The sequence below is a fragment of the Canis lupus genome, chromosome 20 (assembly GCF_011100685.1).
Source record: "Canis lupus familiaris isolate Mischka breed German Shepherd chromosome 20, alternate assembly UU_Cfam_GSD_1.0, whole genome shotgun sequence".
Classification (NCBI taxonomy): Eukaryota; Metazoa; Chordata; class Mammalia; order Carnivora; family Canidae; genus Canis; species Canis lupus.
In genome coordinates this window covers 1,984,084-1,998,997 of record NC_049241.1, presented here as the reverse complement: position 1 = coordinate 1,998,997, position 14,914 = coordinate 1,984,084, and the positions used below count along the sequence as shown (strand labels likewise).

Genomic DNA, 14,914 nt, shown 5'->3' with positions numbered 1-14,914 from the left:
ATATCTCAATTCAGATATTTCTAATGGGACAAATTAGAATGCACAGAATTTTAAGGATTGTTCTTGTAGTTGTAACTAGCTTAGAACAGAGTCAGGAGCACCTGTAGATGTTTGCTGCTACATTTAACATCTGTTTTAATGCTATAGGTATGATCATTTTGCCAATTTCTTCTATGAAAAAGTATGTCAGTCTGAGAAGGGTTTTGGAAAGTAGGCACACCAGGATATATGGTCTCTCAGTACCTCCTAGAGTCCAGCACATTAACTATGTATGTGGTGGGGCAGGGGGGGGAATTCTGTAGTCACTAAATATATGATTTTATGGGTATCTTTTGTCTTGCCTCTTGATAATGGTAAGTCTGTTTTCTCCAATCATGATTTGGGACACATTGTCTAAGAAGAACAAAAGTACTTATGGGGACATTGGGATGTGAAATTAGATCTGTCCCAGAAAATCCAGAATATATTCTGGAATTCAAAACTAAAACAAAACCAGGAAAATATAGAAAATAAGAAAAAAAAAGGTGTTCTGCTTGGAAACAAATGAAGAAATTATGAATGTTCTATATGGGGTAAAATTTTAAAGTACAGACTACTTATTTTGTATCAAACATTATTTTGTATCGGATTATAGTAGTTTTTGCTTGTTCCGGGGAGCCAACTCTTATACTCTTCCCTAGAGATAACTCCTTGCTTCAGGCTTGACAGGGAAGTTGGAAGATAATGTTTCTTTCCTGGAGGGCATGTCTGGCTTGTCACACACTGAGCGCAGAAACTGAACAAACTCAGTGATCGTTGTCTTCTATGTAATTCTAGGTAGGGAGCCAGTCCCTGGAATCACAGATGATATTTTCACCACTAGTTTTAATTGGACTGGATTTTAGAAGAGGAAGGAGGGTTGATGGAATTTGGTGGCATCAATGGTGGTGTGGGGTGGGTACTGAAGTAAAGCCAGTGGATGAGGATATCAAGAGAACTAAAAAATAGGTTTAAGAAAACAGGCCAAGATTGAAATACATCCCATGAAGATTGGGAAGTTATGTGTTTGCTGGGCAATCACGCTAATATGATTTTAACCCTTTGAACTAAAAATGGGGAGAGAAAATGTCCAGATAAAACTATAAAACATATTAAGAAAAATGGATATGACATAAAATGCAATAGTGACAAAAGCGGTTCAACATTCACAGAGGTTGATCGTGTACATATCTTCAGCTGTCTGTACCCCCAAGTATGAGAAAGAATTACAGGAGATGGAAAGGTATATCTTTTCTGAAAAGAAATGACCTACTAGAGTACAGGTCTACTTCCTCTTTTAAGCCAAGAAATATATCTGTATAGAAGTCTACGAACTATATAGAGTAGAGGCAAGTTGAAGAGTATCCAGGCAAAGATAAAAGGGGTAAGAACAGAAATATTATTATAGGAATGTACCACGAGATGATCATTTCTCACACATATAATAAACTGGAACTAACATGACCTTCAGTAGTGCTATAAGACTTTAATTATCTAGATATCTGCTGGAAGTCTGTCTTATTTAAGCCCAAAGCAATGCTTCTTATATTTCCATTATTTGCCTTGCTGACCATTTCATTATTGGAGGAAGTAATAAGTAATAATAATAAGTAATAATAAGTGTATGTCATCAGAAAGGGAAGTAGGCTTTCAAAAAAAAGAGGAAAGATGTCTGAGGATCATAACAGAAAGACACCTGGACAAGGTTGGATGTTTATTAAAAATAATGGCAGTCAAGAATTAGGCAGGAGACATGAATAGACATTTCTCTAAAGAAGACATACAAATGGCCAACAGACACATGAAAAAATATTCAACATCACTCAGCGTCAGGGAAATACAAATCAAAACCACAATGAGATGCTACCTCTCACCAGTCAGAATGGCTAAAATCAACAAGACAAAGAAACAACAGGTGTTGGTAAGGATGTGGAGAAAAAGGAACCCTTGTGCACTGTGGGTGGGAATGCAAACTCGTGCAGCCACTCAGGAAAACAGTATGGAGGTTCCTCAAGAAGTTAAAAATAGCGCTACCCTATGACCCAGCAATTACACTAGGTATTTATCCAAAGGATACAAACATAGTGACTCAAAGGAGCACAGACACCTCATGTTTATAGCAGCAATATTCACAATAGTCAAAGTAGGAAAGAGCCCAGATGTCCATCAACAGATGAATGGATAAAGATGTGGTGTGTGTGTGTGTATGTGTATACATATATAGTGGAATATTACTCAGCCATTAGAAAGGATGAAATCTTCATTTGCAACAACATGGGCGAACTAAAAGGTATTATGCCAAATGAAGTAAGTCAATCAGAGAAAGACAAATATCATGATTTCACTCATATGTGGAATTTAAGAAATAAAACAAATGAACAAAGGGGAAGGGAGGGAAAAATAAAATAGGACGAAATCAAAGTGGGAGACAAACCATAAGAGACTCTTAACTCTAGGAAACAAACTGAGGGTTGCTGGATGGGAAGTGGTGGGGGGGGGGGCCATGGGGTATGGGAATGGGGAATAGGAATGCTGGGTGAGGAGTATTAAGGAAGGTGTGTGATGTAATGAACTTTGGGTATTCTATGCAACTGATGAATCACTAAACTCTACCTCTGAAATTAATAATGCACTATATGTTAATTAATTGAATTTAAATACAATAAAAAATAAAAATAATGGCAGAACCATGGACTGTCCTGATGAGGAAGAAAAAGAGCTATGTAAAGAACCTGAGGTATTTGTAGAAGAGGCCCTACAATGAAAAGAAGGGCACCTAGGGGTCTGACATCCTGGCTCTGTAGTCATAATTGTTCTGAGGGAGACTGTGCTTGCTGCCCAGGGACACGTTCTGCCCTCAAGGGCACAGGGCCAGGTCTCACCCAGAGCTCTACAGTCCCTCCCCTATCACTACTAAGGGGGATGAAGGTAAAAGGGGGAAAGGCCTATAGCTGAAAGCAGATAATGGAATGTTAAGAGAGGACAAAAAAATAGTAGACCTCTTAACCCTTTCTTTGTCCCAACTTTGCCGGCAATAATTCCTTTCTCACTGAAAAGTCTTAACAAATCCTCATAAGGGGGAAATGAGAGGGAGAGGATACCGAAGGAGAGCTTTACTACCTAGTGCTTATTCTATATACATATTTTTTATTTACCAAATTAGACTGAAGCCCTGAAAGCTCACTGAATACTTGCTGAATAAACAGTAAACGAATGTATGCTCCTCATATTTGAGACCTAGATAATATGCTATTTAGCAGATACTCATGTCTCCTATGATTCTAGAATTTGAACCATTCTTAGGCCACAGGCATTTTATGCTACTGGAGGTTTAGAAGATCTACAAATTAAGGATGTAGAATGAAAGCCAACAGATAATTAGTAATTCTTGGTTGAGAAAAAAAATTATTTACTACTCTGAATTATGAGCTAAAGATATCAGTTCAAAGGGATCAGTATTAATAAACTTTTCTTCTTGTTAAAAGTCATATCAAGCTCTTCAAAACTTGTAACTAAGCAATTACATTCTTTCATATGGATCAATAATGAAAGCTAAGCATGAAACTACAAATAGAATCATAACATATACACATTTAACTTATGGAAATCCAACTGTATGCTCTTAACAAATAAAAGGAAAAAACAAATTTTAAAATGTGGGTGATTTCATTATGAATTTTATATATATATAAAACATGTAATTATAGATAATTCTGACTACATGTAATTGAAGATATGAGCACTCTTTCCAGAGTACTTTCTTCTACCGTTGCTAATGTCAAAGCAAGATAATTAAAACCAATTTACAAATATTTGCGGGATACAAACCTATAGATTTCAACATTCTTGTTTTTTTGTCTAGAGAGTTTAGAGGCACTTGCTTCTCCAGCCACAATTATGGTGTTGTTTTCCATGACCACACCAGCACACACGGTTCCCAAGCCCTCTCCATACTTGGGAGAGGAGACAAAATAGGTCTTCCGTGAAACAGGATCAAAACAAAAACTGGCGTCCCCATAGTTCCTATGTCGTGACCTGATTCCTGAAGAATTGTTGCCAATGCAAAGCAACAGACTAGTAGTCTCCATGCCATAACGAAGATTTAGAGAGTGCTGCTGGGGAGTCTTGATGGCTTTGAATGCATTTTGAATTATGTCAATGCAATTTGCATCACATAGAAGCATTGTGTTCCTTTTTAGGGCTTGTCTTAAAAAAGAAGGATTTATAAGTTCCAATCTGACCTGCTTCAAAAGCTCAACAAGATGCTCTGTGCGCATTTCTTGGTTATGATTTACCCACCTCAGGACTAAGTCCAGAATGCTCTCTTCTCTCGATATGTTAAGGTCATCTGATTTGATAAGTTTCAGAAATTGGTGTGCTTCGATTTCTAGTATTTCTTCATGTAAGCTTACCTCAGCAAAGTGCTGATATAAATATTTCTTCGATTGATCAGATAAATCTTCAGCTCCTATCTGCTTTGCAAAATAATAGATACCTACACAGTTTGAGGCATCCATATGGTCCATCATATATTTTTGACACACACTAAAGATTTCTTCCATCTGCATAAAATAGGCAGCCATAGCTACAGTCTGTACATTGGCATTATTGATTTCTAAAGCTGCGTTGTACATATAATTCAATATCACGGACACACTTTCTGCTGTGATGTCATAAAGTATGACTTCCCTCTGAGTACATTCAAGTAGTCCACAGGTGAACATAGCTTTGAAATAGGGACTAAATGCAGACAGGACCAGCCGGTGGCAAGGAAATTTCTCCCCTTCTGCTATCAGTACTACATCGATCATTTCTGCTAATTCTCTCATGTTCTTAACTTGATTCAGTAAGTTCAAACTATGTTGGTATTTTTCTTTTCCCTCAGTCTTGCACTCCATGATACACTTTTCAATGTTTCTAAGTACGACGTCTTCAAATTTAGCTGGATTCTTGAGGGGCTATTTGCATGTCTGATTATTCACAAAGCAACAGAGATGTCCTGGAACACTCCTGATGGAAAGAAAAGAATCCTGTTTCCTGTAAGAAAAAGATTTTCTGTGATTTAAATATGCAGCATTAGTACTAAGAAGTATTTATAAATAAGTGTTATGCATTCCAAATGCAGTAAAGACAACCACTTTTGTATCTAAAAATAATGTGAGAGTATAAACAAGTAAATTATTAACTACTAACACTATTAACCTAATCTGCAGCAGAGATTTTTCTAGGAGGGCTGGTAAATCCTCCCTGGCAAGGTGAATGAAGAGAAGTGATAAGATGGTACATTTTGCAATTCCATTTGCAAAATACAAATACCAAATACAGCGGGCTCACAGGCCAAGGAGCAGGGGCATTAGGTAACCTGCTCTCCGAGGAGATGCATCACTGAAAATGTCATGTGCACCTGCCCCCAAAAACACACTCGAATATTATAATGGCCACAGAACCACACAGGAGGACTAAGGGGAAAAAAGTCCATTAAAATTCTGTTCAAACTTCTCCTCTGGGGGAAATAATTCAAAATGGTGCTTTGGAAAGCACCACCAAATGACTGTTGATCTGAGAATTCATAACACTCGAAACATACAACTAAACCATTCTAAACTTAGAAAGTGCACAAAAGCCATCCCATTCTTCCATCCCCACTTCTTGTTAAGCTTCTCTTCGCTCCCTACTTCACAGCAGCTGCGATGGACTCCCTTCTCCCCTTAAAAAGCACTGGTCTAATCAAAAGTCTCTTGAACCTAGTTGTCTCTCTTCACCTTGCCCTGGGGAATGGAAACAGGGCCCTTCAAGGACATTAATTAGCTATTTTGATTTAAAGAAAGACATTCCTGGAGTCAGCAACCTTCAGGGGAGAAGCAGATCTCCAGGCCCTGTCACCCTGTCTAGTTCTTACTTGGTTATAAGTTGCACACAGAATAAATGATGGTAGAAAAGTCAGTACTAAGTACTAGGAATTAAGAGAGGAAGACAGGCAGTAATTTCAATCAGACAAAAGCTAATTTTTCAGCTGTAAAAGTAGAACATTTAGATGTTCTACATCTCTGTAATCCTATCAAGATTAGAATGCTCAGTGAGATTTCTCCATTTCAATTCTCAGTGTATTACAATGAGAGATGGCACTTTTTTTGGTGTTGAATTAAAGTTCATTTCAGGAAACAAGGGTTAGGCACCACAGGAAGATTTAAGTATATAATGGCAACTATAAGACCTAAAAATCACTGCACTGGAGCATGTAGAATGATAATAACTAGCCAATCTCAGAACCTGTATACCTGAATCAGGAATAAAACCCTGCTTGTCAGATGTGCCAGCATTAATGGCTCAGCTTTATTTCAATAAAAGCTTAAGTCTTTGTGAGGCCTTGCAGGTTAAAAGTGAACCTTTGCTTTTTTACTTTCATCTGTTTTAGACTTTAACAAAGAGAATCCAATTGTGGGTAATTAAGAGGTCATTATATTTCTGAGCTCTCCTACAACACATTAGGAGTAGCCCAAGTCATATCATGTGGACCTCTTTGTACATAAACACATCAATCAACTTTATAGATGGCAGCTGTTACTTTGAGCTGAAAACCAGAAGTTTCCTTATAAGGAAATAAATATTAACAAATTTCTACTATTCCATTTGTACTGATACCTAAAAATCACTTAGAGGATATTGGTACCAGTGCTAGAAAGCCAAGAGCAGTTTCCAGATAGGATCACTAGATCCAGTATGATGTAGGCAGTTCAGACTCATTAGTTCCTAAAGTGTTGACCTTGATGCTGCTAGGAAGAAATGAGATGCTAGGGACCCCAACGTTATGACAGCAAACCTAGGATTTTGTATCTTTTTTTTTTTTTTTTTAAGATTTATTTATTTAGGGGTATGGGGGGTGGCTCAGTGGTTGAACATCTGCCTTTGGCTCAGGTCATGATCCTGGGGTCCTGGGATTGAGCCCCACATCAGGCTCCCTGCATGGAGCCTGCTTCTCCTCTGCCTGTGTCTCTGCCTCTCTGTGTCTCTCATGAAAAAATAAGTAAAATCTTTTTAAAAAACGATTTATTTATTTGAGAGAATGAGAGAGAGCATAAGCCGGGTTGCAGGACAGAGGGAGAAGCAGACTCTCCACTGAGCTGGGAGCCCAATGTGGGGCTTGATCCCAGGACCCTGGGGTCATGAGCTGAGCCAAAGGGGGACGCTTAACCAATTGAGCCACCCAGGTGCCTCAGGATTTCATATATTTAAGATAGGAACCAAACCACCCTTGTTGAACTTTGTGGCATAGGGCTAGCTTAATAAAAACACAGGGAGCATCAGTTTCAAAGAGAAGTTAAAAATGGAATAACTAGTAGAATACGTGCTTCTTTTCTTTATAAATATAGTAGTACCTTGTAAACAACTTTGCAGTGGACAATGTTGGGTTTCCCCCAGAGTCCAACCTGCCTTCTCTTGGAGCAGATAGAGTAGGACCACTGTGGCTGGTTCAAGGACAGATGTGAGACCTGATATCTCACATTCTGGCTAAATCAGAGTGAAGTTCAGGTCTCTGGTTCAATGGCTGGGGTGTCCATGTGTTATGTAGATGAGAGGTCTGGAACTGCTACAGCTGTGTCCCCATAAGCCAGCGTGAGGACATAGTTAATATAGGGAAGAAGGCAGAGAATCCAGAGCATGGGTTTGAAACATGCTTTACATCTCTATTTTTCAGTTTTCAGTGACAAACCATTTCCTTTATTGTTTAAGCTAGTTTGAATTGGGATTGCTGTAACTGACACTCAAGAGTCCTTACTGGTACAAAGTGGCATATGCAAAAAAGGTTGAGGAAAGGTTGCTAAAGGTAATTGCAATTACATATTTTGCAAAATTACACTTCCGTTATATTCTTATGTTTTCTGATAGTATACTGTCAAGTAAAAGAACTAGAGAAGCTTCTAATTATTCTTTAAAAAAAAAAGATTTTATTTATTTATTTGAGAGAGAAAGAGTGAGAGAGTGTGTGAGAGACTCTGAAGGAGAGAAAGTGACCAGGGAGGACGAAAGAGGGAGGTAGTGGGAGGGGAAAAAGAATCTCAAGCACACAGCCAATACAGGGCTCAATCTCATGACCTCGAGATCATGACTTGAGCTGAAACCAAAAGCTTGATGCTTAACCAACTGAGCCAGCCAGGCGCCCCTTCGTTTCTTCTTGATCGAAGGCAATAATCACTAAGTGATTCTGAGTTTACCTCTTCTCATTCAATGGCCACATTTTACAGGTGCAGGAATTGAGTTTTAAACTCAGTTCTGACTCCAAAATCTGCAGTCTTAACCATTCACTCTCAAGCAAGAGTGGGCAAAGTAGGGCCAGAGAGTAAATATTTCAGGTTCTTGGGCTCTAGGGTCTCATTCCTAACAACTCAACTCTGCTGTTGTAATGCAAAATGTATGTATGTATGTAATACATAAACAAATGAGCATGGCTGTGTGCTAATGAAATGTTTTAGGGCTACTGAAACTTGAATTTCATATCTTTTCTTGTGTCACGAAACAGTATTCTTCTTTTGATTTTTAAAAGCTATTTAGAATTAAATCCATTCCTAGCTTTGGCTATACAAAAACAGGCCACAGGACAACGACTCTTGCTCTACTGTTACAAATAAGTCCATTTTCTAGATCATGAAAAGGACAATATCCCATCTGCGTGGCTAACCTCCACTTCTCTGCTTAAGCCCCGCTGAAGAGTTTTGATTCAAAAAGATTAAAAAAGATCATCTGGTTGCCCCCAAGGATCCCAAATATAAGTCAATTTCTTGAACACACACTTTATTTGGATGCAGTTTGTCTGCACCAAATATTGGCTTCAACAACAAACACTTTTAAAACAAATAACTGGGGATCCCTGGGTGGCGCAGTGGTTTGGCACCTGCCTTTGGCCCAGGGCGCGATCCTGGAGACCCGGGATCGAATCCCACGTCGGGCTCCCGGTGCATGGAGCCTGCTTCTCCCTCTGCCTGTGTCTCTGCCTCTCTCTCTCTCTGTGTGACTATCATAAATAAATAAAGAAAAAAATATAAAAAAAAAAGGGAAAAAAAAAATAAAAAATAAAACAAATAACTGTTTCCAACATTCTGAAGAAACATTTATGAATTTTTTAGAGGGTGTATATATTTGTTAAGTATCCCCTCCTCCCACTTGTTTTATACACCTCTTGAAAGCTACTCAAGATTTCAATGGATTTATGGACCAAATGAATTTACTGATGGAAATCCTGGAAAATATCCAGGCAGTTAAATGTACCACCATACTTTCAAAGACGTTCTCAGCATTGTGTCCTGTACCTATAAGGTCCAGAGAAGATACTGGCATTGTAGATGGGGGCTTTGAAGTGAGTGTGTGCTGGATTTGAATCTCAGTTTAGCCACTTACTTGCTATAATCCTAAAATGACTTAACCTTTCCAAACCTTGGTTTGTTCATCTGTAAAATGGGGAGAATGTATATAAAAGTAGGTCAGTTCTTGGCATCAATAAATGGAAATCATTGTTATTTTATAGTAGCATAGAAGAGTGTAGCTCAGAGTCTAGACACATGGGCTTTGGCTGGGTTACTGAGGTCTGGGTTTGAATCCTTGCGCTACTATCTAGTGACATGAGCAAGTTTCTTAGCCTTTCCTAGCCTTGTTCAGTTTTCTCATCTTTGAGAATTATTTAAGAATAGTTGGGAGAATTCAAGAAGACCATGCATGTACAATACATCATTTGCTTGGTAAAATCTGTTTGGTACAACTGAAGCAGGATACACCTGTATAAATGATTTTCTAATAATAACAATGTTTGGGTCCATATACAAACTGCTTGTGGGTACAGACACAGCTTATAAATAAAAGAGAGCTGACAGCAACTTTTTCTTATAATGAGGGCAGAGAGGGCAATCTCCTTTCATCAGCAAAACAAAACTGTATAAATGTTCTCAATGGTATCAATGGGAAGTTATTCTCTGTTCCAATTTATAGAAGACTGAACTGGTGCATTCATATTAATAGTACCCATAATAACAGAGAAAAAATGAGTAGCAAAGATAAATACAAATCACAAGAATAAAGCCTAATTACTTTGCAAATCCAAAATGCAGTTATACCCATGTCCAGTGTATTTAGTTTTGAAAGATAAACTGCTACAAATTTTAATGTGGCATAAAAATGTTAAACTGCCAAGGATTTGCTTTTATAATGTTTACTTTTATAATCTTTGCATTATCTTTAAGGTTGCTACTTTTTCTACATAACGAATGATACATGAGTTTGCTTCCATGCTTTGCTGAAGTCAAAACTAGTTTAAATTCATAGCAGCACTGTTTGAAATAGCAAAAAACTGGAAGTAACCTAAATATTGATTAACATGAGAACAGATAAACTAGAGGATATTCACTCAAGAGAATACTGTACAGCATAAACAATGAACTAGAGCTACATATATCAACATGAATTTCACAAACATAATGTGTGCAAAAGACTGCAGAAGAATAGATGCTATCTATATACCATTGATCTCATGTTTAAAATATGCAAAGTAGTTATGTTCTAACAGAGTAAATATAGATGATATATTCTGACAAAATATAAACAATTGGTAAATCTGGGAAAGGGTATATGGGAGTTTTTTATACCATTCTCGGAAGTGTTCTGTGAATTTCAAGTTACATCATAATAAAAAAATGAAGGGCGCCTGAGTGGCTCAGTTGGTTAAGCATCCGACTCTTGATTTTGGCTCAGGTCATGATCTCAGGGTCCTGAGATGGAGCCCAGAGGCGGGAGGCTCCATGCTCAGCAGGGAGTCTGCTGGAGATTCTCTCTCCCTCTGTCCCTAACCCCCTTCACACTCTCATTCTCTCTTTAATAAATAAATCTTTTTAAAAAAAGATAAAAAGTTTAACAAATTATATATTCTTTAAGGATACATACAACTGTGGCGGAATACAGAGGAATGAAGGGTAAGTATAAAAAACATCAAATTTAGGATAGGGTTGCCTTCAGGAAGTGTGAAAGGAGGGAATACAATTGGAGAACTGTACTTACCATAGTGAGCACTGCATACTTTCTGAAATTGTCCAGTTCACTTATGTTGTTCACCTGAAACATAACATTGCATGTCAAATACATTTCACTAATACAGATTTTAAAAAAAGAGCCTATTTTCACCAACACCACCCCTCATTCAAACACCACAAGGCTCTTCACAATCTGGCATCTCCCTACCTTTCCTGCCTCAGCTCCTGGCTTTCCTTCCTTGTATCTTTCAGTTTTTTAGTATTACTGAACTAACAATTCTTTTTTTTTTAAAGATTTATTTATTTATTTATTTATTTATTTATTTATTTATTTATTTATTTATTTATGATAGACATAGAGAGAGAGAGAGAGAGAGGCAGAGACACAGGAGGAGGGAGAAGCAGGCTCCATGCCAGGAGCCTGACATGGGACTCGATCCTGGGACTCTAGGATCGAGCCCTGGGCCAAAGGCAGGCACTAAACCGCTGAGCCACCCAGGGATCCCCTGAACTAACAATTCTAATGCATACGTTGCCTTTACACATGTTGTTCTGTCTGGAAAATCTTTCTCCCCATTCCGCCTGGGTGGCTCAGTGGTTGAGCATCTGCCTTTGGCCCAGATCGTGATCCTGGGGTTTTGGGATCGAGTCCCACATCGGGCTCCCTGAGAGAAGGCTGCTTCTTCCTCTATGTCTCTGCCTCTCTGTGTCTCTCATGAATAAATAAAATCTTTAAAAAAAATGCAAGTGGCTCTTCAAAATTCAGCTCAGGGCACTTGGGTGGCTCAGTGGTTGAGCATCTGTCTTTGGCTCAGGTTGTAATCCTGGGGTCTGGGATGGAGTCCCCAGACGGGCTCCTCACAGGGAGCCTACTTCTCCCTCCACCCATGCCTCTGCCTTTCTGTGTTTCTCATGACTAAATAAATAAAATCTTAAAAAAAAAAATTCAGCTCATACATCACTTTCCCCATGAAACCTTCTCTGCTCTTCCTTGCTTATACCTTGAAATGGTGATTGTTGCATCTGCCTGCCTCCCCTTTCAATGATGAACACATTGAGGGTAGGGGGCTCATGTTTCAATCATTTCCATATTCTTAACATCTGTCTGTGATGATGCCTGCTACATTGGAGCTGCTAAATAAGGTCTGTGCAATTAAATGTTTTGTTTAGTCCTAAATTACAAGTTCATGATAACTTTTTTCTTCTCGTTTTATACATGTTAATAAACCACGCTTTTGAGTTTTTCTACATTTAAAAGTTGTGCTTGATTCTTCAAGTTGCTATTTTTCCCAAGTCAAACAAATAACCCAGAACCCTTATGTTGACTTCTTTGTAGCTTGATGCACTGTGACACCCACTTCTCACTTTTACTTTCAAAGTTAATTCCCAGTCACCATGTGCTCTCAGGAATTAGGCCCCAATTTTTAGGGAACTGAAGCCAGAGATCACAAACTGGCTGCTCACAGACTTTTTTTTTTTTTTTTTTTTTAAGTAATTATCAAAACTGACACACGGTAGCATCTACTGAAAAAAAAAAAAAATGGAGGGTGTGGCAACAGTGGACCATTAATTCCCATGGTGACAAATGTGCATGACCTGAGCCCACGGTTGCCACCTCTTAGATGGCACATCTATTCTCTTTTCTCCTTTCTCCAGCCCCCATTATCCTGCAGTGAGACCTGAGTGTCAGTCCTCATTTATAATTCTTCTCATGCTCTTGCTTTTCTCCCCCTGCCTTTTTAGTTACCCTACAGCCATTTATTTGTGACCTCTGGTTTTCACCATTCCATTCCCACATCTTATTTTACTTATCACATATTGGACAGACACTGGTAGAAAATGGCCCAGAATCCCACCACCCTAAATGCACTGAGTTTCCCACTAGTATGGAAAAACACCGGATTCATTTAATAGTAATAATCCATCCCCATCCCCCACACTAGGTGTTTCATAACGGCCAGGCTTGTAAATGATAAAGCTCAATAAGACAAGTTTCCTTTTTGCTTTCCTTTGAGGCATTCACACTGTTTTGCATTCTCAGGGTGCTTTATACTTTTCAAAGTGCTTTAACATGCATTATACAGTAGCTCATTAGCTCCTCTTAGGAATCAAGTAGGGGGGAAATGCAAGGCAATTATATTCCTGGCTTTTAAGCTAAGGGAGCTGCCTGGGGATACTTTCCATGCTTACTGAAGCTTTTTAAAGCGCCAGGCCCTACTCAAGGCCCGGGGCTGAGGCCAGGAGCGGAGAGACAGGGCCCTCCTACCTATATGGAGCTTACAGTCTAGTGAAGGAGGCAAGCGTTAATGCAGATGAGGCTACGGCAGTGAATACTGCCACGTCAGGGAGAGAGGGGACCCCCGGCTGGGCAAGGATGGCCTCTGGAAGGAAGGCACTGCTGGGCTGGGCAGGGCTGGGCAGGGCTGGGCAGGCAGGAGCCGGGCCCCAGGACCAGGGAGGCAAGCGCAGTGGGCCAGCAAGTGCTGAGGGCCGGGAGGCCGCCCCACCGGCCCGGCCCCAGGGCTCAGACAAGGCCCTCGACAGGGGCCCGCGTCTCCTCGGTCACCGTACTTACTAGCTGCTGATCCCCGGCGCGAGGCACGGCCCCACGGCTCCGCAGAGGCCGCAGCGATGGCGCCGTGACCTGGCCCGGTGGCCGCGCAGACCGGGCCGGCCGGGGCGGGGCAGGGCAGCTAGCGGGCTGGACGGCGGGCACTGCCCAATATGGGCCTGTCTGGGCCCAGCGATATAAATAGAGCGCGCTGCGCCAGCCGGGGACCGAGGGCCCGGGCCGCGCGGGGGGGCGGGGAGGCCGCTGGCAGCTCCCCTGCAGCGACAGGTGCGGGCCCTCGGCGCCCGCCTGGGAGCCCAGGACGCGGCCGCTCTGCGCCTGCGCGGGTCGTCCGAGCGGGCCCCCGCGACGGCAGTCGGCTCTGCGCCTGCGCGGGTCGTCCGAGCGGGCCCCGGTGAAGGCCCAGGGTGCGGCGCTGGTGCAGGCGCAGGCGCAGAGCGGCCGGCGGGCCAGGGCGGCTGAAGGTCCAGTTGGAGCCGGCAAGGAGCTCTTTTAAAGAGAATATAGAAGTTGGATTTTGATAAATGACATATCTGTACCCCGAATATTTTTTTAAAAAAATACAAAATGACCAAAACCCAGTATGTGTGGGCTCACTGAAAGTGAAATTTACCGAAAGTAAATACAAATTTCAGATAAGTAACCGACAGTTTTTAAGTATATGCCCCAAATACTGCACGGTCACTTCACTTTTAAGTGAATGTGGGTGCTGGCAAGTCTACCATCACCTTTGGCCTTAGGTGGGAGGTCCCCTAAAACCTGGGAAAAGACTGATCAGTTATGCCCAGGTGTGGGATGGTGCAGGGAAGAGGAATGTTCCCTGGAGGGAAGTGGAACAACATCTACTGTGTGGATAAGGCTGTGCTATTAGGTCAGGTAACACAAAATTGTTATCTTATACAAGTTTATTTCTTATATTCTGGAGGTCAGAAGTCCAAAAAGAGTATCCCTGGGGTAAAAACAGAGTGTCTGCAGGGCTGCTCCCCCCCTTCTTTTTTTGGAGGCCCTAGGGGAGATCTGTTTCCTTGCCTTTCCAGCTTCTATGAACTGTACTCATTCTGCAACTCATGGCCCTTTCCTCCATCTTCAGAGCAGGAAACAGGCAATTCTTTCCCAGATTGCACTTTGTACTAATTTTCCTCTTCCCTCTTCTTTTAAAAATTTAAATTGTGGTTAAATAAACATAAAATTTTACCAATTTTTAAGTGTATGATTCAGTGGCATTAAATACATCCACAATGGTGTGCAGCCATCCCTACTACCCATTTCCAGAATTTTGTCATCAGAAAGAAAACAACAGTTTCTCAAATAG

The 14,914-nt window shown here is 40.6% G+C and overlaps 1 protein-coding gene across 5 annotated transcripts in view; it reads right to left on the bottom strand.

The window, feature by feature from the left end:
* The window catches only part of KBTBD12 (kelch repeat and BTB domain containing 12), a 78,590-nt gene extending 64,789 nt beyond the window's left edge, over positions 1-13,801 (bottom strand). For 2 of the 5 annotated variants that reach the window (XM_038565466.1, XM_038565467.1), the window contains exons 1-3: positions 13,606-13,763; positions 11,059-11,112; positions 3,847-5,055 (exon numbers count right to left, since the gene is read on the bottom strand). In XM_038565466.1, coding sequence (XP_038421394.1) covers positions 3,847-4,916 — 1,070 coding nt within the window. In that variant the 5' untranslated portion in view covers positions 4,917-5,055; positions 11,059-11,112; positions 13,606-13,763. Of the gene's footprint in view, positions 1-3,846; positions 5,056-11,058; positions 11,113-13,605 lie in introns of all 5 variants that reach the window. The other 3 variants (XM_038565464.1, XM_038565468.1, XM_038565465.1) reach the window with 3 other exon arrangements.
* Positions 13,802-14,914: the final 1,113 nt, after the last annotated feature.